General features: G+C 38.8%; 1 protein-coding gene across 4 annotated transcripts in view; it reads right to left on the bottom strand.

Moving 5' to 3' along the window:
* Nucleotides 1–8218: 8218 nt before the first annotated feature.
* Nucleotides 8219–21253, bottom strand: part of TNFAIP8 (TNF alpha induced protein 8) — a 122527-nt gene continuing 109492 nt past the window's right edge. For all 4 annotated transcript variants that reach the window (XM_029216767.1, XM_029216764.1, XM_029216766.1 and 1 more), the window contains exon 2: nucleotides 8219–10048. In XM_029216767.1, the coding sequence (XP_029072600.1) occupies nucleotides 9483–10048 (566 nt within the window). In that variant the 3' untranslated portion in view covers nucleotides 8219–9482. The remainder of the gene's footprint in view (nucleotides 10049–21253) is intronic.

Genomic DNA, 21253 nt, shown 5'->3' with positions numbered 1-21253 from the left:
ATTTCAGGTTCTTCTCATAAAACTTTAATCTTCATATATGTTTAGAAATATTTTCTTAAATATTATGAGACCCAACCAGAAGAATTAAAGGCAAGCTGTTAGGGTTAACACCTGTATTGAAATCACCATTGGAAAACGATTGAAAAGCTTAGGCTGTCTCAGATTCTGAACTCATTTTCTACTGACAGCGACCAGGAAGTCAGAGCTTCTCACCAAGATGGCAGCTTTCCTTTTCCTGAAGCTAAAAGGAACAAGAACCAACGTCCTATCAGTGGGATTGCTGCTCTTAAAGTCTGGGAGAAGAAAGTGTGGCAAACACAACTTTAATGGAGATTAGAGAGGCCATCTTCCTTCTTGGCCTGCTAATTAATAAAAGCCAAACTTTTAGAACATAGTTCAAAACAAAGGATAGGTTTTTAAGCCATCAGTCATGTTTACATATTATTTATTCTTGGTTGAAATTGCATGGTTAGTCAAGAGATAGAGGAAACAAACTAAAACTTCAAAAGACCATTTTTTTGTAATCAGGAGAAATTAAAAAATCCTATCATGTTCTGAATGTAACCCAGTGAAAAGGAAAAGACCTCTATCTTGTCTAGAGCCACAGGGAAAGCCACTGGAGATGAAACACAGTCACGGTCTAAACCCAATACTAGGTAGGCTTCATCCTCAGGCTGTATTCCTGGGCCTGCTCCATTCCTTTGCTGGTAAGACGACATGCTGTTTGTTAATGCTTTGTCTCCAAGACTCAGACTTTGTTTTTTTAATTTATTTTATTAATTTATTTTTGGCTGCATTGGGTCTTCGTTGCTGTGTGCTGGCTTTCACTAGTTGCAGTGAGCGGGGGCTACTCTTCGTTGCGGTGCACAGGCTTCTCATTGCGGTGGCTTCTCTTGTTGTGGAGCATGGGCTCTAGGCGCTCGGGCTTCAGTAGTTGTGGCACGTGGGCTCAGTAGCTCTAGAGCGCAGGCTCAGTAGTTGTGGCACACGGGCTTAGTTGCTCCACGGCATGTGGGATTTTCCCAGACCAGGGCTCGAACATGTGTCCCCTGCACTGGCAGGCGGATTCTCAACCATTGCGCCACCAGGGAAGCCCTCAGACTTTGTTAATGATTAGTGACAAGTGAGCAGACAGAACCAAATGTTGGGCAGGACCCAGTGAGACCTGGCTCAGTGGTGTGGCTGGAAAGAAACGTGGAAGGGCCATTCTCCCTGGGTCAGTTCAATCACGTATTTCTGTGTCGTGGCCTGAGGCCTCAGGGGACACAGATATACCTCACTGAGGACAAAGATATGAAACCAGAGTTTATCTAGCTTTGCAAGCTGACCTGCAATCTATTTCTGAAAGAAAAATGATTTAAAAATTCTTTCCTCTCCTATTTCCTTTCCTCTCCATAGCAGCACTATTTACAACAGCCAAGGCATGAAAACAACCTAAATGTCTACAGACAGATGAATGGATAAAGAATATGTGGTACATATATACGATGGAATACTACTCAGCCATAAAAAAGAATGAAATAATGCCGTTTGCAGCAACGTGGATGGACCTAGAGATTATCATACTAAATGAAGTCAGAGAGAGACAAATATCATATACCACTTATATGTGGAATCTAAAATATGACACAAATGAAACAGAAACAGACTCACAGACGTTGAGAACAGACTCATGGTTGCCAAGGGGGAGGGGAGTGGAGGAGGGAAGGAGTGGGAGTTTGGGATTAGCAGATGCAAACCATTATATATAGAATGGATAAACAAGGTCCTACTGTATAGCACAGGGAACTCTATTCAATATCCTGGGATAAACCATAATGGAAAAGTATATGAAAAAGAATATTTATGTGTATAACTGAATGACTTTGCAGTACAGCAGAAATTAACACAACACTGTACATCAACTATACTTCAATAAAGTTTAAAAAAAATCGTTCCTGTTGCTATTTCTCAGATACTCCCAATAATTAAAATATTAATTAAATGTAAATTAAAATATTACTTCTTAGTTTTCACTTAGATTCTTCCCCTCAGTATAGTTTGTACTCAATATTTTGCCACAGACTCATTTACAATCATTTTTCTTTTGCATGAAAAAAATTTGGCCTGTAAACATTTTTCTTTTACCTGTACACACACACACACACACACACACACTCACACACGTACTTACCATTGATTTTGAAAGAGAAATCTGCCACTACTTTGAGCTTATTGCTTTTAAAGCATGCATTTTAAAGCCAGAAAGCCTATGTGAAGCTAACAAAGCTTTGGACACCCCCTCATCCTGGGAATACCAATTTAGTAACTTACCTGTGCATTGTCAGTGTCCCACTACTCAGTAACTCCTCAGGTACAGGAACCAGGTGTTATTGTGTAGTTCTTAAATGGAAAGGATTAATTTATTGGGCATAGATGGGACTCACGTCTTCACATGGACAAGAATGTTGTTATTAACAGGTTAGCCCATTTCATAATATTATTTCATTATATATACATATAAAACTATATAATGTTTATAAGTAAAAATGTATATAAATGCATATATATGTTCAGTCTGTAGTTAAAACAAACAATTCCATGAAGAACTCCAGACTCCTTAAGTATACTGGTGTCTCTTCTGGAGCCATGAGGGGAAAATGATATGGCACCTAATCTCCAAAGATGGCCCCCCAAAACCATTCATCCTAGAATTTGTGCCCTTGTGTAGTCCTTTCTAGACTAAATCAGAACTGGGCCTGCATGCAATAAAGGGATAACTCAGGGGGCTTGGGATGGTCAAACACTGAACTTTCCAAAGAAAGGACTGACCTTTGACTAGATCCTGGGAGATAATCTCTAAGACCTTGGTATATTCTATCTGATAAGAGTGCCTTTGTATATCTAGGGGCTTAAGCCACAACCAGATAGTTTATATTAACTGTGATTTATGGTAAACACATGTTTTTATTCACCTGGGACTCTGGACCAACCTGTATCAGTTTGACCTCTGGAGGAAAGGGAGACTGAGTAACTAAGGTCAGTCACATGGGCATTCCATGCTTATGTGATGGACCCTTAATAAAAACCCTGAACAACAAGGCTAAGGTCAGCTTCCCTGGTTGGCCACACTCTGTATGCGTTATCACACATCATTGCTGAAACAATTAAGTGTTATCTGTAAAACTCTACTGGCACAGGACAGCTGGAAGCTTGCACCTGGTTTCTCTTGGACTCTGCTCTATGCTCCTGTTTCTTTTGCTGATTTTAGCCTGTAACCTTTCACTGTAGTAAATCTTAACTGTGAGCATAATTGCTTTTCGGAGTTCTCTCCTTCCAGAGAAGCTTCAGACCTGAAGGCAGTCCTGAGGATCCTACACATAGCCTGTAACTTGCTTAAACCAGTAAAATGAGGCAGAAGTGACACTATGCCTCTTCTGGGCATATGCCTGAGGAAGGCCTGGAAACTTCTGCCCCTGCTCTTAGGGATGCCCTGAGTAACAGTAAGTAGAGACCCCAGCAAGAGGAAAGGCCCAGACCCTTCAGGGGCACAGTCAAATCTCTGGAAGACATCAGTCCCAGCCACCATCTGACTGCAGCCACATAACACCCCAACAAAGGAGACTGCCCACTCAAGTCCAGTCAACTGACAGAACCATAATAAAATAGTTATTGTTTTAAACCACGACACTTTGGGGTGGCTTGTTAGGTAGCACTAGATAACTAAAACCAGCAGGAATGATAAAATAATTGAAGAGATTCAGAATTTAATTGGGTAAGAGATCATACATAAGTAACTGTCAGAAACTATTACTCAACCCAAAACAATTTACTAAATTTAAAGCAAGAAACAATTTTTAAAGGGGACTAGGATTTAATAAAATTCTCTCAGGCTGCAGAAGTCTACTGTTCATTTTATTTTGGGTTCAGGCTTATTTTCATAGCTTAGGTAAACAATACCTCACACAGGAATAGTCTTCAGGAGGTTTCAAAGCCCTTCATGTTTTGTTTAATTTTATCCTTAAAATGAGTCTGTAAGGTAGTTGATTTTATCCAAACTTTAGAGATAAGGCACGAGAGCTCCCTGGCAGACAAGGAACTGGAAACACTGTTTCAGCTGCTCCAGCGTGCACCCTATGTACGGCTGCTGGGCTCCCCCTGGCCACCCTCAAGTGAGTCCCCAAGAGGAAAAGATGCCAAGCTACTGACACACAGTGTTTGAAAATACTATGGGACATTTCCACTCATGGATTTCACTGCACGTTCTCCAGTGACTATTTCAGCAAGCTAAAAATGTGCCTCCTTGGTCATGAGAACACAAAAATCCTTATGATTAGGGAACAGTAATAATGCTGGCACTTTTATCGAATCATCAGCAAGTCCTCTTCTAGGACATTAAATGTCTTATACATGTTTGTAATTTGCTTGAAAACAAGCAAAACAAGTGGACTTAGAAGAGAGCTGACAAGTCACTTAGGACGGGCTCTTGCTCGTCTGATAAAAGCCCACTTCCAGGAAAATGGAACCTGGGCTCCTTATAAAACGTCAATCATCCCAGATAATGGTGACCATCTAGGTAAGTAAACTCAAGAGTTTTCACTTCCATGCCTTGTGTTTATACCTCACATCAGGCAGTTTTAAATGACTTCATCCATCTGTAAGCTTTTAAATGGAAAAACCAAAGTACAAAGAAGTATATTGTTTTGGATCATTCTGCGAATCAAAACACATACTTTAAAAAATCAAATATTCTTTCCTTCTGTTAAGAACAAACCCCAAGTGCCTTATCAGCCACCTTATTCCACGAGGCAGAAATAACAATTATGCAGCTACTCCTGGGGAAGGCAGAGAATTTCCTTGACCACCCATGAAGGAAGATGAGGGGCCTTATCCATTGGCTGGCTACTCTTACACAGACTGCATGGAAATTTGGTGGACACAGAGCACAGTGCTCTATACTTGAGAACATTTTCCAAGGCACAGATGTTTTTCTCTTAACTGTGAACGCTGGCTGACTTGTCTGTCTGTATCCTTTTTCAGGGCTCAGCAGACAGGATGTCTTTGGAGAGGTTTGTCCTCTATAACTCGGGGCTGATGTTCCTTGCTAGATGGAAAACACGTCTTTGGCTAGGCAGACATGAATCAATATTACACAAAAATATTTCCATTTTGGGAAATTCACTGAGATAAAAGTGTCTTTCTGGCTCTGGGCACACACAAGTAACGATCAGGACACCTCAGTAAAAGAGAAAATGGATTTTCAATAGTTTGCCATGAGAGTGATATGTGATTATAAGCTCCTACATATATTCTTACTGTCCTATTTTATATTTTTAAAATAAATTTATTTATTTATTTATTTTTGGCTGCATTAGGTCTTCGTTGCTCCACATGGGCTTTCTCTAGTTGCGGCAAGCGGGGGGCTACTCTTCATTGCGGTGGGCACACTCCTCATTGCCGTGGCTTCTCTTGTTACAGAGCATGGGCTCTAGGTGCACGGGCTTCAGTAGTTGTGGCATATGGGCTCAGTAGCTGTGGTTCACGGGCTCAGTAGTTGTGGCGCCCTGGCTCAGCTGCTCCGCAGCATGTGGGATCTTCCCGGACCACGGCTCAAACCTGTGTTCCCTGCATTGGCAGGCAGATTCTTAACTACTGTGCCACTAGGGAAGTCCCTACTGTCCTATTTTAGAAGGAAAAAGTTAACTCATTTTTCTGGTTAGTGCCTCAGTAATTTCATTAGGGGGTTTCTATAAAGACTTTAATTGAATCACAGTAAGGAAAACTATTTCAGAGCTAGGATAAAATTTTATCTGTCATAAACAGCACTGAGTACTAAAACCTGCTTTGAGTTTAACAAATTACATAGAAGCTTTACATCCATGAACGCAATAGACCAAGTAAAATGGTGATTTTTCAAACACTGCAGAGTTCAACTAATTTAGATAATGCCAGTTTGGAAATGCAAGATTGGCTAAAAATGTAAAAATATTATACATACTATTAACATGCTAATTTTGTTTTATGAGGATATTTTCATTTCCTAGCAATTAAATAGCACTTAACTTTTTATTACAAATATTTCATCATATGGATAGGCACACTCATCTTTCATTTATTATTTGTAAAGGTCAGTATGCTAAATTATAACTTAGGTGCTTTCATCAAGTATCCCAAGGATAAATTAAAATTCTCAGTAAAAATCCAATTGATATGTACAGAGCACAAAAAGTGTTATTTTAATCCTTTAGTGGGGAGGAACCCCAGAAAGTTTAATTTTTCTGTTTTTTAAGTATTAAGATCGTGGGAGAAAAAGAACTTTCCAGGTAATTATGAATAAGTGATACTGATATACAACACCAAAAAAAAATGCATTATTTCTGTACCATTAAAGTTCCTAACACTTGTTCTTCTTTTAAACTAATTTTGAGTTCTATATGAAAGGTCTAATAAGCAGAAAAACACAAGACTATTTTTAAACTTACTTACTCAGATATTTCCAGCCTCTAAACCTGGAAAATAATGTTGAAGTTTTAAATCGATGCCATACCTTTTCTGGGGAACTGGAGAAGTGGTGAACTTCTGCTTGTCTTGGTTGCGTGCACACAGAGCGCCTTGTGCATCCACAGAAAGACCACCCGGGGGGAGAGGCACACTGTACTGCAGGGGTCAGTGTTCAAAGTCATCGTTAATTGGGAACACCTTGAATTGAAGTTCCAGAAGGGACAGAAATTTGAGCCATGAGATGCCCCCAAATTAGGAGCCATGTTGAAAACTTCATAAGATGTCTTTGTATAAAACCATACCCAGATCTTTAGAGAATAGCTCAGACCTGTGTGATTTAAATACCTTCTAAAATGCCACTATGTGAAAATCCATTTCAGAAGCACACTGCCCACTCTTCTCTGAACTAACGATGTTTCTAGAATTGCTTTTATATATACCATCATTAAATGAAAATAAGCTTTTCTTAATATCCTGGTTTTGACACAAGTGCTATGTGACCTCAAGCAAATTCCCTAATTTCCCTTGCCTTAGTTTCCTCATCTGTAAAACGGTGAAGGTTGTGGCGGGGATTAAATGAGTTACTGTGCCTGGCACATAATATCTACTCTGTAATGTCAGTTGTTAACACTAGTATTATCACTCGCCTATTATATTAACTCATATGTTTGCAGAGAAACCATCATCAAAAAATTTTAAAAACCAATTATAATACAATTCATGATTTTTTTCCAAAATGTAAAAAGACTCATTTTTTCATAAGACCCTAAAATGACTGTGAACTTGGCTCAAAATCATCTATCCTAAGCACATGTGCATTCTTTCCAGCTTTTCACCCCAAATAAATTCATGCACAAGGGGAGTCCTGTTGCATCAGAAATGAACTTGCTGATCAAGACTGTCACTGATCCTTCTGAGGCATGCCTTCCAGGTACAGGATTGGGGAGGAGATGGGTTCCCTCCAGAAGATGATGCTGAGAGAGGGAAGCAAATAGGCTTTCCTCCTTCAGGATATGCCTCACTGCCTTCCTTCTGTGTGAAATTAAGGACTGCTCTTCCCCTCCCCCATGCATAGTCTGAAGGCACAACTCTATGATCCAAAAGGGCCCAGACTGACCTAAGTTTATCCCTAGGTCCTCTCTCTCTGGTTGGTCCTGTCTATAGCTAGAGATGAGCAAGAAGCACCCACCAACTGCCCGAGCGCTGTTTTCCGCACTCCCTCTGCTGAGGGAATCTGGTAGAGTAGAATGCACCAGATCAGTAGCTTCCACAGAACACAGGTTAGGTTTTCCCAAGTGAGGAAAGCAGAGCTGGTCAAGAAAGGCTGCTAAACTAAATTTAGAAGCTATTTAGCAGGCTCTGAAGCTAGACAGATCAATTCTGCAATCACTATGCTATTGCTAACTTAGAGTGGTCACTACCTGGGAAGTGAGGATAGTAATTTCAGTTCAAGTCCTGGTGTCAGGATTTAATATCAAACAGGGAGATACTCTTTGCCTCTGCTGCTTGACTCAGATAAGCACATGAGGGTCCCAGAGAAAGTTACCACCTCCTTTAGGCTGTAGTGGGTTAAAGAAGATCTCAACCTCTGGAATATTTAGTTGTAGGGCCTTTCCTGGTGAGCTATTATTTTAACATCAGTATTCTGGGAGGCAGGCAAATTCAAGGCAAAAGAGTACACTAAATCACAGACAGAGTGACATTGCAAATATTTAGCACTGGTGACTGAGTCTGTTACTTCCTAGGTGATATAGTTGGCCAGCAGGTTTCTTTTTTCTTTTTTTTTTTTTTTTACAAAATAAGCAAATGCTTACTTTATCATTCACACATAAAATTATATAGAAACAACACACAAACTGCTTGGAATGCAAATATTCTTTGGTTTACTCATCAAAATAGCAAATAACAAAAACCTTATCAGTTAAATAAAAAAGTGACATTCTTTATTTACCTATCAAACCTTACTAAACATTGAAATGCATTCATTTTCATTCCCATGTTCTTCTGGCAATATCCTGTCTTCCCTTTTGCCTTTCATCCCCCTAAATTAAATTATTCTGATGGGCTCATCTCTAAGGTAAAGATTGTTTTATCATTCTTAAAACCACTTACTTTTTATTGTCCCAATATCGGGAATGATCTAGATTTCCTCTTTGTCTCTTACATTTAAAACAGGTATGAAAAATAGAGATTCCATCAGCACATTTTCAAGATGACGTAAGTTAAGCCCTCAGCAAGCATTTCAAGGCAATGGTATGCCATTTTGGGGAATTTTCATGTTTTGGGAAGTATTACTGTTGGTACTGAAAAACAGGACTCGATTCCAGAAGCATAGTCTTATGTTAGACATTATTCATAATGTCAAATACAATTGGTTTCTACAATATTGATTTCAGAGAAGCAGTTTTCTATTTTTCTGAAGGTTCAATTTGACTGCCTTAATTCTTGAATCTTAATTCTTAATTAAGGCGGAATTCTTGAATGTCAGTGACAAAGTCTTTAACAAAAGATTTTTTAACAAAAGGTAAACGTGAAAATGGAATTGTTTCAAAAGGAGAAATGACAGTAAGAGAGAGCTCTTGGCATTTTAAAAGAGGTACACATACATAGTAAGGAATAAAGGTGAATCAAAATACACAATTCTGTACATGACAGAAATATCCCATGTGCCACCAACATAACAACTGCCCTAAAAAAGATGTCTTGAGGTTTGGAGCCACACGTATCTTTCTTTATATAACTCTATATTTGCATCACGCAACCATACATCTTCCCGTGATCTGCTAACCGCTGGGAAGCTTTTTACCAGAATATTTGGCAATATGCTTTGCTTCAAATAAAACAAGCCTCATAAAACATTATCATTAATGTCTGACAACTGAATTGGGCAAAGTCTTTCTGAAATATGTGTAATCTTTAAAACATTATTTTTTTTTCTTCATAAATCAGCAGTGCTCCATCTTCAAATAAATCATGAGCAGTCACAATCTCAACTCACATGCTCATATGTTCTCTTCATCTAACATTTTGTTGATGCCATCACACAGTTTTTGTAAGTGGGGTTTAAAACTTCCGAAGGGATTATACAAGGCAGCCAAGAAATCACAATCTGAAAAATGATCAAAGACATTATTAACCCGTCCATGTGACTTGGCGGTGAGGTGACGCTGGATGATCTGGTGAAGCATCTCTCTACACTCATTTAACAGCCTGGATAACACATTCCGGTCAAAGGTGAAATCCACCTGATGGAAACTGACCACGGTCATAGCAAGTTGATGAACTTTCTTCTTGAATTTCTCCATCAGCGCTAGCTCATCTTGGTTAAACTGATTATTCCTGTAAAGAATGGCCAGCTTGATGACTGTTTTGATGAGGTTTTTGATGATCTTCTCTGCCTCCTTCTTGTTCTGGGTGTACTCCTTGGTCACCCTGTAGAGCTCATCCAGCACTTCGCTGCTCGTGTCATCGATTAAGGTGGTAGCGACGGATTTGGACACCATTTTACCCAAGATCTTCTTTTGTGCCTGAACGGCCAGGTTTTTGGAATTAAAGACATCTGTGGCCACTAAAAACAAAGGGGAGGAGGAGGATAAAAATTCAGTAAATATCAGCAAGAGAAGCAAATTAAAAATCTCATTGGAAGGAGTATTTTCCTTCCCATTTTCCCACTCTACGGCTTGCCTCCCATCTACTGACATTAGTTTCTGTTCAGAAAAGAACTAAAATAATTTTCCTACATTTGGGGGAATTAGGTTCTCATTGGTGAAATTATGGGTGGTTGTGCATAATCTTTAAGGTTTTTTGGCAATTCAAGTGTTTTACACCTTCTGCTTTGCAGCCAATACATTGTTTAGAAGTTTAAGGGCTCTGGGGGTGGGGGTGGGGGTGGGGGTGGGGGAGGGATAAATCAGGAGCTTGGGATTAACATATACACCCCACTATATATAAAATAGATAACCAACAAGGACCTACTGTATAGCACAGGGAACTCTACTCAGTATTCCATAATAATATGGGAAAAAAATCTGAAAAAGAATTAATATATGTCTATGTATAACTGAGTCACTTTGCTGCACACCTGGAACTAATACAACACTGTAAATCAACTATACTCCAATAAAATGCTAAAATTAAAAAAAAACAAAAACAAAAAACGAGTTAAAGGGCTCTGATTATAAAGATAGTATGTCTCAAGAGGCAGTAAGTTTTTATGTTATTTTTCCCTAGTTTTAATTTTATAAGAATTACATAAGGAATATAAAATCAACTCTACAATAGTTCTCTGAGCAACAGTAACCAAGAATGATTTATAGAAACCCATTTAAATGTAAGAGGAATAAATGACAAAGGAGTGATATTGAGTAAATTGACAAATTCATGGAAGCTAATCAAAAGGAAAGCCCTGCTTTATAGTCCAAAATTTGCAAAAAGTCAAATTTCCCAAGACATTGGTCAGCACTTACCAGTTTGATCAACCTAACCACCCTGAATTTCAACTCCCCAAAGCTGAGTGTTGGAAAGAAATATTCCTTGGAGAGCTTATTGTCACTTGCTATTTCTAATGAATGGCCATTGTGACCTTTAAATTTTTCTACGATTTGAGGAAAAAACCCTACAGTATGAACTAATGAAACGTGCCACATGAACAACATACTTGGGAAAAGCAGGTGCTTAGAGTTCACTTTTGAACCCACTGATTAAATTATCATAATTTAATTAGACAGAGATTTAAGACACAAAAAATAAGAGCCGTATATATTAAATATTAATGAGACCCTACGTGATGCTCTTAACTTACAGCCAGTCAGTGAAGATGCTCAATAAATGTTCATTCCCTAAACCAAGTTTAGTTTTTCTCCAAAATCCCCTCCCACTCTGCGTGTACTGCTTCACTACAACTGTGCTTTCTCCCTCTTCTCCTAGGTGCCTGGGCGTTGGAAAGCAGTCATTCAGTAATGAAAGATGAAAGGCTTAAAAATACAGATATGTAGGAATGAGTCAAGGCATCATTGATATTATTAGAAATAATTATGAAATTATTTCTAGTTTGGACAGGTTAGCAACATTAGAAAACAAAAAGGTAGCCGCTCCCAAATCCAGGCTGGGAAGGTACATAAGAGATTAACTCCCTCAATGTGGAACTGCCATGTCAGATTTGAAATTTGGGCCAAAGTAGCTCATGGTATATATATAGTACAGGTAGCCGCCAAGTGATTCCTAATGACCAGGATGTCATTCAGAACTGTACACGGCCATACACCCTGCAAGAAAATCTTGATCGAACTAGAAATGGTGCCCTCACAAACGTTGATATTTAAACTTGTGAAACATGAACTGAAACTGCAGAAGAACTGAAATTGATTTTGAGAAAGAAAAGGAAAGTGAAAGAGCACGAGAAATAGCCAACTTGACAAAGAAAGTTTCCAAGCTTTTTAATACTTCCATCATTTAAGCAGCAATCCATTTCTATTCCTACTCTTCAATAGTTTGCAAGAGTGTATGGCTTTACACTAAAGAATTTATGTCAAAATGAACGGCACACGTGTAATTATTTAATATTAATATTACCATATTAAGACCAGGGACCATCTTCCATGACTCAGCTTAAGACACAGACCTCTACAAATAATAAACCTTATTTATATAGGAAGGGATACCCCCAAATTTTCAGATACACAGTAACTAGGATTTCAGGAATTTATTTTATATAAAGTTGAAAGTTTATTGTTTTTAATTGATTAGAGTGTGACACAGTCTACAAACATCCCATCTGGGATTTACTGCAATGCCTAATAAATGGCGATACCGTACATTGTGAAATAATCAAAATCAGAGGGAGATGGGTTCGAAAGATTCCCCTGTGCTCCTTTTTCCAAGGCTGGACTTGCAAGTTCGTATGTCTTTTAAACTAGTTTTCTTATTAAATCTAAATTTCCCATGTAATTGCAAGCATAAAGACAAAATAACTCTATGGTGTAGCGCTTTAACTTCTCGCAAAAGAAAGGCTGCTGCCAACTAAGCAAGATCATTCTCCATTTACTAGGAACCCAAACTAAACCAGGACAGAGAAGTTGACCTCTGAGGCTTTCACATTTGTTTCAAAGGAACTTCAAACCCTGTTCTAGAAACACAGCAACAGCTTCATACTTTCATTTTATCCTTTGGATTATATCCAGTACAGTCATCTTTGAAAATGAGGATGAAACTCTTTCTCCCCCTCCTCAGGGAAGACATGCATGCAGTAGATTTCTTTCCTAGCATTAGTGAAGGCTTTTTCAGAGCCAACTGGGAGCTGTGGCTGAGAGCTGCTGGCCAGGACTGTGTGGTCTGTGATCATGAAATATGATTATTTCTTTCTTGCAAATTAACTGCCTTTGGCCATTCCTGCTCAGGCTTGTTTGTCAGTTCCACATCCTCCACTAGATCGATTAAATGTCTGGTGTATCTCACAGCTAGTCCTGGACCAAGTTTTTCTCCTTCACAGTCCTCACCCCTGTGTGATCTCAACCACTTCCATGGCTTCAGATATCACCCATGTGCCAATGACTCCCACAGTTATAACTCAGCCTTGACCTCCTTTCCGGACTCATTTTGCAAATGCACTCAAGGTTTTTCTTTTCCTTGGCTATTTTGCAGGCATCGCAAATATACCATGTCCAAAACTGAATCCTCGATTCCCTCCTGCCCCCAAAGGGCTCCTCCTCCATTCTTTACTATCTTAATTAATAGCATCCCTTCCATCCTTGTGCTCAAGTCAGAGACCTGGGAGTCGTCCACTATACCATCCCCTCCCTTACCCAGTCCATTACCAAGTTCTTTCCATCCTACCTTCCTCCAATTCTCTAAATTCTATCCAATTCCCTCCATCTCCATGGACAACAGCCCAGTCCAAGCCCCTTTCCAATCGCTTCCAATGTAGTAGCCAGGGCTTTTAAAAATGGAAATTAGAAAATGATGCTTCACTTAAATTCTTTGCTAACCATTGCACTTCCTTGTTCCTGAAATCCTCATCATTTGCTTACATTTTCATTGTCTGCCTTCCTTTAATAGAATGTAAGCACTTTGAGAGGAGAAGTTGTAAATCTTACTCACTGTGTCGTCCCCTGGACCTACAAGGGTGCCTGGTACACGGCACTTCTGACAGAAGCAGGAGTCAACTGCCCCCCTCTCTTCACTATACTTAAATACTTCTCTGTGAAAACATGCTGACCTGCAAAATGAGAGTTCTAAATACATATGTGGGTGTTTGTTTGTTTGTTTTAAAAGCTAGAGAAACAGATATTTGCTTTACCTGGTTAAATATGTGGTTTTCTTCCTTTGAAGTGTACCTCAGAGTGTGGTTTCTCTTACTGTCATAAATCAGTTCTTTTAAAGAGGAAAGATTTAGCAATCCAAGTGCCCATCGACAGATGAATGGATAGAGAAGATGTGGTATATGTACACAATGGAATATTACTCAACCATAAAAATAATGAAACACTGCCATTTGCAGCAACATGGATGGACCTAGAGATTATCATACTAAGTGAAGTCAGACAGAGAAAGATGAATATCATAAGATATCACTTATATGTGGAATCTAAAAAAAAATGATATAAATGAATTTATTTATAAAACAGAAATAGACTCACAGACATAGAAAATAAACTTATGGTTACCAGAGGGGATGGGGTGGGGAGATAAATTAGGAGTTTGGGATTAACATATACACACTACTATGTATAAAAGAGATAAACAACAAGGACCTACTGTATAGCACAGGGAACTATATTCAATGTCTTATAACAACCTATAATGGAAAATAATCTGACATATATATATATATATAATATATATAACTGAATCATTGTACTGTACACTTGAAGCTAACAAAACACTGTAAATTAACTATAATTTAAAAATGCAAATGTAAAAAAAATAAAGAGGAAAGATTTATTATGTACAACGAGAAAACATCAAAGGACAGTAATACAAATATTTAGCATAAAAGCAGGGTACAGTGGTTCTGACTTGAGCTACAATGGAAGATTAAACACAGGCCCACCTCTCCCTCTGTCTGGATCTATGATGAAAAACACATAACCAAAGGTATGCCCAGGAAGCAACTAAGATGAATAGGAGATGTTCTCAAAGAAGAAAGTGCTGGAAGTACTGATTCACTTGTGTTTAAAAATATACATGTATGCTGTTGACTAATGAAAAATGATACCTTATATCAAAAACATACAAAGGATTACCACTACATCAAAACCATTTAAGACTGTTTTCAGAAATATGTGTGAATGTTATTTGACATCTACTTATCTCACTGCCCCTCCTCTACGTCTTTACATCGCCTTTCTTGGCTTAATCAAACAGTCCATTTCAGCAACGTTTGCTGTAAGGCAAACTGATATTTAGGGAATCCTGCTTTTAGCATCAACAATTATAAATCTGGAGATAAACACTGATGTCAAAGTTATAATGACCCTGTATAAAAGAAAAAAAGTGCTTAGAATAGGGGGAAAAACCCCAAAACCTTTTCATGACATTAATTAATGAAAAACTATAGTTCTCTGAAATTAACAAGAATTACCCAAAATATTACCCCAGTTAAGAAAATGCTAATATAGTGAAGTACTCAAGTTACTTTCTTTACAACCTCACCATCAAATACATAATTTTTCACCCATCAAATTTGTTATACTTGGAACTTTTAAACGGTGACTACAGATGCACATATATGTCATTGCTAATTCTTGCCTAGTTAAAATTTGATCCAGTGGGCCCAGTAGTAGGAAGGATGGAAAAGAAAACAATTTGAAGAGCACGACTGGCTGTTTTGGTCTGTTAGTAAAAGTTCTTTAAACAAATATATAAAACCTTAGCTCTCTTGCATTTGAATTACTCCAAATCTAAATGGGGCTTAGTAAAAAGACAGCTTTGGGGATAAGAATGGAGCCATAACCAACAGTAAACACTGTCACAAGAAGTTAAACAGCTAAGAGTTGACCCCCCTACATTGGGATTTGGTAGTGCTCCAGGAGAAAAGCAAGGAGTTGTTGGGACACTGCTGATATATGTGTGACACTAGCCTCCACACTCAGAAATTCCAAAGTGGGAAATTCAACAGGATAGAGAAGAAACAAAAAACCAAAAAGAAAAAAGAAAGAAAAAGAGAGTGAGGGGTGGGGAGAGGGCCATATCAGCAGAAGCAGCAGAGATTCAAACTATGAGAGGGGCTGACCCTGGAAGGACCAGAAGAAATGACCATGGCAGCAAGCTGGAGGCAATCTTATCCAGAGAGAAAAAGACACGTGCCGGGACCCTTAACCCCCAATCGCCCTCAGGTCACAGACGGAGACTCTAACACAAAAGAACATAGTCTTGAGAAAAATCAATACATCTAAGGTCCTTAACCTGATGGCGAATGCAAATTTGGGTGTGCATGCATTTTCCTGACCCCAAGTGGTTGAAAACCAATGGTATGCCTCATCACAGGGACAAGCTAAGTCATTCACTCTGTGTCTCCTACCACCTTCAGAAAAGTACATGCTCATTTAAAAAGTCAACATATTAAAGAAGACAAATGTCAGGGAAGGTGGTGACTTTAAAAAGGGCTGAAAAAGAAAAAAAAAAATCACTGGATGGTTTTCAATGGAGTACTGGGAATTATAAAGCACCCCCTTGCAGCCTCCTTTCCTTGTTCTTTACGTAGCTATTTCACAACTCTGTAAGTAAATCTGGTAGTGCAAATGGCTCTTTTCCACAGAGATACAAATAAATTCTGACTAGTGAAGGTGCAATTGCTCCCTCATTTTCTTGTCTGCCTGTGTTACACTTGGCATTCTCCTTTGAAACGATTATAAGAGCTTACTGTTCCTCATTAGTTAACGAGTTAAGTAAAATCTTCGGCATGTCCCTTTTGTATTTTTATGAGAGTCATGACTTGATCTTCTTAAAAACATACCCTTTAACACATATTACGATTTTTTCATCAAAACCATACAAAGTAAAACAAAACAAACCAAACCAAAACTGCAGTCCATATAACCCTTTAGTGAGAACTAGTACACGTTTCCTGCGCAACTAATTTCCCCAGGGTCCTGGAAAAGAAGAGTGTACTTATAAAAGTCCAATATTCCGTAGCTGATGGTTCCATGAACTGCCATACTGCTCAGGCATATTACTGAGACTCAGTTTCCCCATCTACAAGATGGGACTAATGATCCCCACCTCTTGGAGTGGTTGCAAAGATAAATGGACATGGAGCACAGAGGAGGATCTCACAGAATACCCGTCACTGAACAGCTTTCTCCACAGGTTTGTTTAAAGAAGTCAACAAATTAAACTTCAAATACCTTCTGAGGTTCTCTGGTACTGAATGACATTTGGTGAAAATTAATCAACTCCTTCCGGAAGTAACATGGAGCTTAGAAATGCAAAATGTCAGATGGTTGTGTGAAAACAAAGACCTCACACGGTTTAGTGAATAACGAGTTATAGATCCTTTCTGTGATGACATTAAAAAAACTAAAATATATTAAAATTTCCTTTATCGGGGAATTTCTCTTTTTCTTAGGTGTTGAATCTGTTGTTAGCAATAGATTCAGTACCACAAGGACTGTGATAGGTAACACAAGTGTATTTTGTCTAGAGAAAACTGGCCCCAGGAGAACAGAATTGAAGCACCCCACAAAAAGACAAACAGTATCAGCGTCCATACAAAGCTGTGCAAGAGAGGAAACAATGTAAAGGAAGTGGGCCACATACAAAGCCAAAGTGAAAGTCCACGGAGGCCAACAAGATTACTCCATAAAGTCCTAGCTTCTCCCCCAGACTTCTCAAAGCTTCCCAGAGAACCAGAGACCCAAAGGCAGGGCTTCCTGCCAAGTAAGAACAGCATGGATGGAAACAAAAGATCAAGGTCGAGAGTCCTGGGTTGTAGACTTGGGTGCAATTTAATTTCTTTGAATCTGTTTTCTCATCTGCTAAGTAGGGCATCATTTCAAGGTGGTATGGCTTAAGTGAGAGTTACTGAATTACAAATCAGAAAACCCCCAGCAGCATGCTGGGCTCATGACGACAGACCACAAATAATGCACACTGAGTTTTGCTCCCTTATTGAATACACTTGAGATAGAGAAGCAGGAATTCAAACCCAATATTTACACACACTGTATTCTTTCTACTCGTTTCTCTTTATATCTTCTATTTTCCAAATTTGTGGACAAGAGGAATTATGTCCTAAAGAAAACACTATGAAGGCTTTTCCCTGTGTGACCTTGGGCTGTTTTTGTTGCTTGAATTCTAGAATCTTTTCATCATGGTTTTGGGTTCAACTGTGTGTCTTTCATTCCTGTGGCTTACTTTTGTGATGATTTTGAAATTGAAAATGTCGTTTCCTAAGTTTCAACACCTTTAACGTCATATTAGACTCCATCTCTGCTTTTTTTTTTTTTGGTTAATTTGCTCCAGGAATCATGTTGACTCCTTGACTGCTTTCTGAAAGGCATAAACACTGACAAGATATCCCTGCTCCCTCTAGGTGCACTAATACCAGGATTGGAAGAAAGTTTGATGATATTTATATGAAGTGGTATGGTTGGATCCCACGGAATGTCAGTCTTGTAAATATTAGAAAAGAGGTTACAGGAATAGAAATGAACTTTGTGGCTACTCAGAGTGAGAGGTTTACAGTCATAAGAACCCACTGGCTAGCCACCATATTTTGAACTTATACTACATTATCCCCAGAACTGCCTAGAATATGCATTATCTTATTGAAATTTCACAACAATCCCAAGAGGGAGGTTGTCATTATCCCCATTTACAGATACAGTAACGGAGGCCCAGAGAAATTAAGTTGCTCTCTCAAGGCCATACAGTCAGTAAGTGGAAGAGAGGAACTTGATCCCAGATATGTCCAATTCCAAGCTATTCTCTTAAGCATTATGTTACAACACACAAGCATAAAAAAAGCTCTCTCTTGAAGTATGAGAAGACCTAATAATATTTGACTAAGTGAAGTGAAATAAAAGAAAAAAAAAGAGAGCAGGTCTCCCTTGGAGGAAAGACATGGATTCCATAAGGTAGATCAACCCAGCTGGGCTTGAAATAGCCTGTATTTCCAGGGAAAACTCAGAATAATTTTAAAACATTGAAAAATATAATTAAAAAGAATAATATGCTTACGTTACTCAAAAGCCGGAGTGTAAATATTTAAAGTGAGAAGTCTCTCTCAGCTTTGCCACCACTACACAGTACTGATGTCAACCACTGCTGCCCAGAGGTAACAACTATTTTTAGACTTTTGGTATCCTTTCAGATTTGCTGTCTCTTCCGCATAGATAAGCATATATATGAATAGATAGATTCTGAGCAAGGCGAAGAAGTCTTAAAGGCTTGCAATTCTTAAGAAATGCTACTTTTGAGTGATGAGAGACTATAAACTGGGTAATTCCAGTTTATGGAATTCTAGAATTCCTTGCATGACTCTGACATAAAATGGTGAGATGCCAGAGGCACATGGCTATTACCTTTGTTCCCATACATGTGGTAGCAATAAGAGTCCTTCAGTGAGTGATGAGAAAGTAGTAAGTATGAAACAGAGGTCTTTATTTAATTGGGGGAGGGTGAAGTTATGATTAGAGCAATTGTGCAGAGTTTATCATCCAAATGGGATCACTTCGAAAAGGGCACTATTAGTAATTACACTATGACAACAAATCTGTGATTGTTCCAGCAGGTAAATGTAAGTGGTCACTAAAGACTACTTAACTACTCAGGCACTAAAGACACTCAAGACTAAATAAGAAAGGGTCAAAAGTAAGGGTTACCCAAATATTTAGGACCTGAGAAATTTCTTGGGAACCCCACAAGAGCACTAGCCAGCTTTTATTCCGAATTATGTTAAAAACAACAAAAACCTAATTCTTCAAGAAGTTAAGAGTCTTAAGTAGGGGGTGGCAGGGGTGATTCCCTCGAGCTAAATACATTTGGGAAACGGTATATACAAAGGTCCCATTTGAGTTGCAAAAAATGTACTAATAATATTAGAGGTCTTGAGGATTAGTGCAGCAAAGTAACATTTTAACTTTACCTACCCAAGTTTTCCAACCTAACTTCTCAGACGACCCATTAACAAATTTGTAGGATAAGGTCAGTGAAAATTATTGGCTAACAAACTGACTTGAGTTCTTGCTAACCCTCTGGAACGGATTCACAATTGTCTCGTGCAGAGAGAGTCAGGCAAAGCCAGGTAATGTGGTGACTGTGAACGTGGGCTCCAGAGGCACACCGTCTGGGTCAGAAGCCTGGTTCTGCCACTGAGTGCCCGTGTCCCGGGGGCTAATTACCTAACCTCTCTGTGCCTCAGTATCCCCATATGCAAATGAGGATACCTGAGGTTGTTATGAAGATTAAATGAGAATAATCCATATAAAGTGCTTAGGATAGTGCCAGATATTTAAAAATTGCGTCAGTTAACATGAACTATTATTACTGTTGTCGTTAATGTTGTCATCCTGATTCTTAAGGTAGATATTGTAGAAGATCGGCTGGTATGGGATGATCGAGTCTTGTGATCATGACTTGTGAAACAGGAGTGAGGACATTAACCTGAAGACACGAATCATTCAACAAAACTTCTGAGTGTTTATAATGTTGTGGTTTCAGAGATAAATGACCGACCCTTTCTCTCCAGTTCTCTCCGGACACTCAGTTTAATGTGGCATTGGGGTGCGGGGCAGATGAGCACACAGCTTGGCAGAATCCTAAAAGTGACGGTAGCAAAGAGAGGGAATGATAATTTTGCTCAAAGGGGTGATGGAGGGAAACTAGGTTTGCAGAAGGTTTCGCAAGTGGAGACTGACCCAGGAGGTTGCCTTAAAAGAAAAAGAAGACTCTGCTTTACAGAAATAAATGTGACTGCATTCCAGAGCTGACCTACAGAATTCCTACAGGCGAGTTAGGGATTAAAAATTCTGCCCAGCAGCGTACCTATCTATATGTTAGAAACCCAAGGATGCATGGGGGTCCTATGGATTTTAGAGAAACTTTAAACACAAACTATGTATAGCTTGTTGTTGAGGCCCAGGAAAACTTACTACAAAGGTACTCAGTTTGCGAGAAAGCACTGGCAGGGAGAGGACAGATAAAGCATGTACTTGGGCAGCATTCTCCGTGGCAAGGCCCACGTGCATCAGAAGGGCCTGGAGCTTTCTTCGAAATGCAGATTGTCAGACCCACTGAATCAGAATCCTCAGGACTGCAGTCTAAGAAGCTGCATTTGGAAGAAGCACCCTGATGGATGGTTCTGAGGGAGAGTAAAGTTGGAGGACCCCTACTCTGAGGTGTACTCCTACAACGCTGTACTTTACAATTTTCCAATAGACATACTTTGGCCATGAAGACATGCTCTAAGTAGCCTATGAACAGATGTAACTCCCCACTCAATTTTTTTTTCACCCAAAACTAGACATGAGCTTGTGCACAGAATGCAGAGAAAATGTTCTCAGAATACAGCTTATTATATTAAAGCCTCAAAGAGAATAGAAAAGTTAGTCTCTTTAAATGATACTTTAACCAAAATTTGAACAGGGCCTAATAATTCTATCACTAAGCTTCCTATGGGTTTGAAATTAAATAAAAATATCCTACATGTGTTTATACCAAACTGACTTTAGTGAACTATTCTTTTTCTTTTTAAATTAAATGAACCCTTCCTTATTTATTACATTGGATTAGGATACCATATATTTTTCTTGAAGACTTTTCAATTAAGCTGGGT

The sequence above is a fragment of the Monodon monoceros genome, unplaced genomic scaffold, assembly GCF_005190385.1.
Source record: "Monodon monoceros isolate NGI ecotype Baffin Bay Population unplaced genomic scaffold, NGI_Narwhal_1 Super_Scaffold_12, whole genome shotgun sequence".
Classification (NCBI taxonomy): Eukaryota; Metazoa; Chordata; class Mammalia; order Artiodactyla; family Monodontidae; genus Monodon; species Monodon monoceros.
Note: the sequence above shows the minus strand (reverse complement) of the source record. Positions and strands in the feature narration are given on the sequence as shown.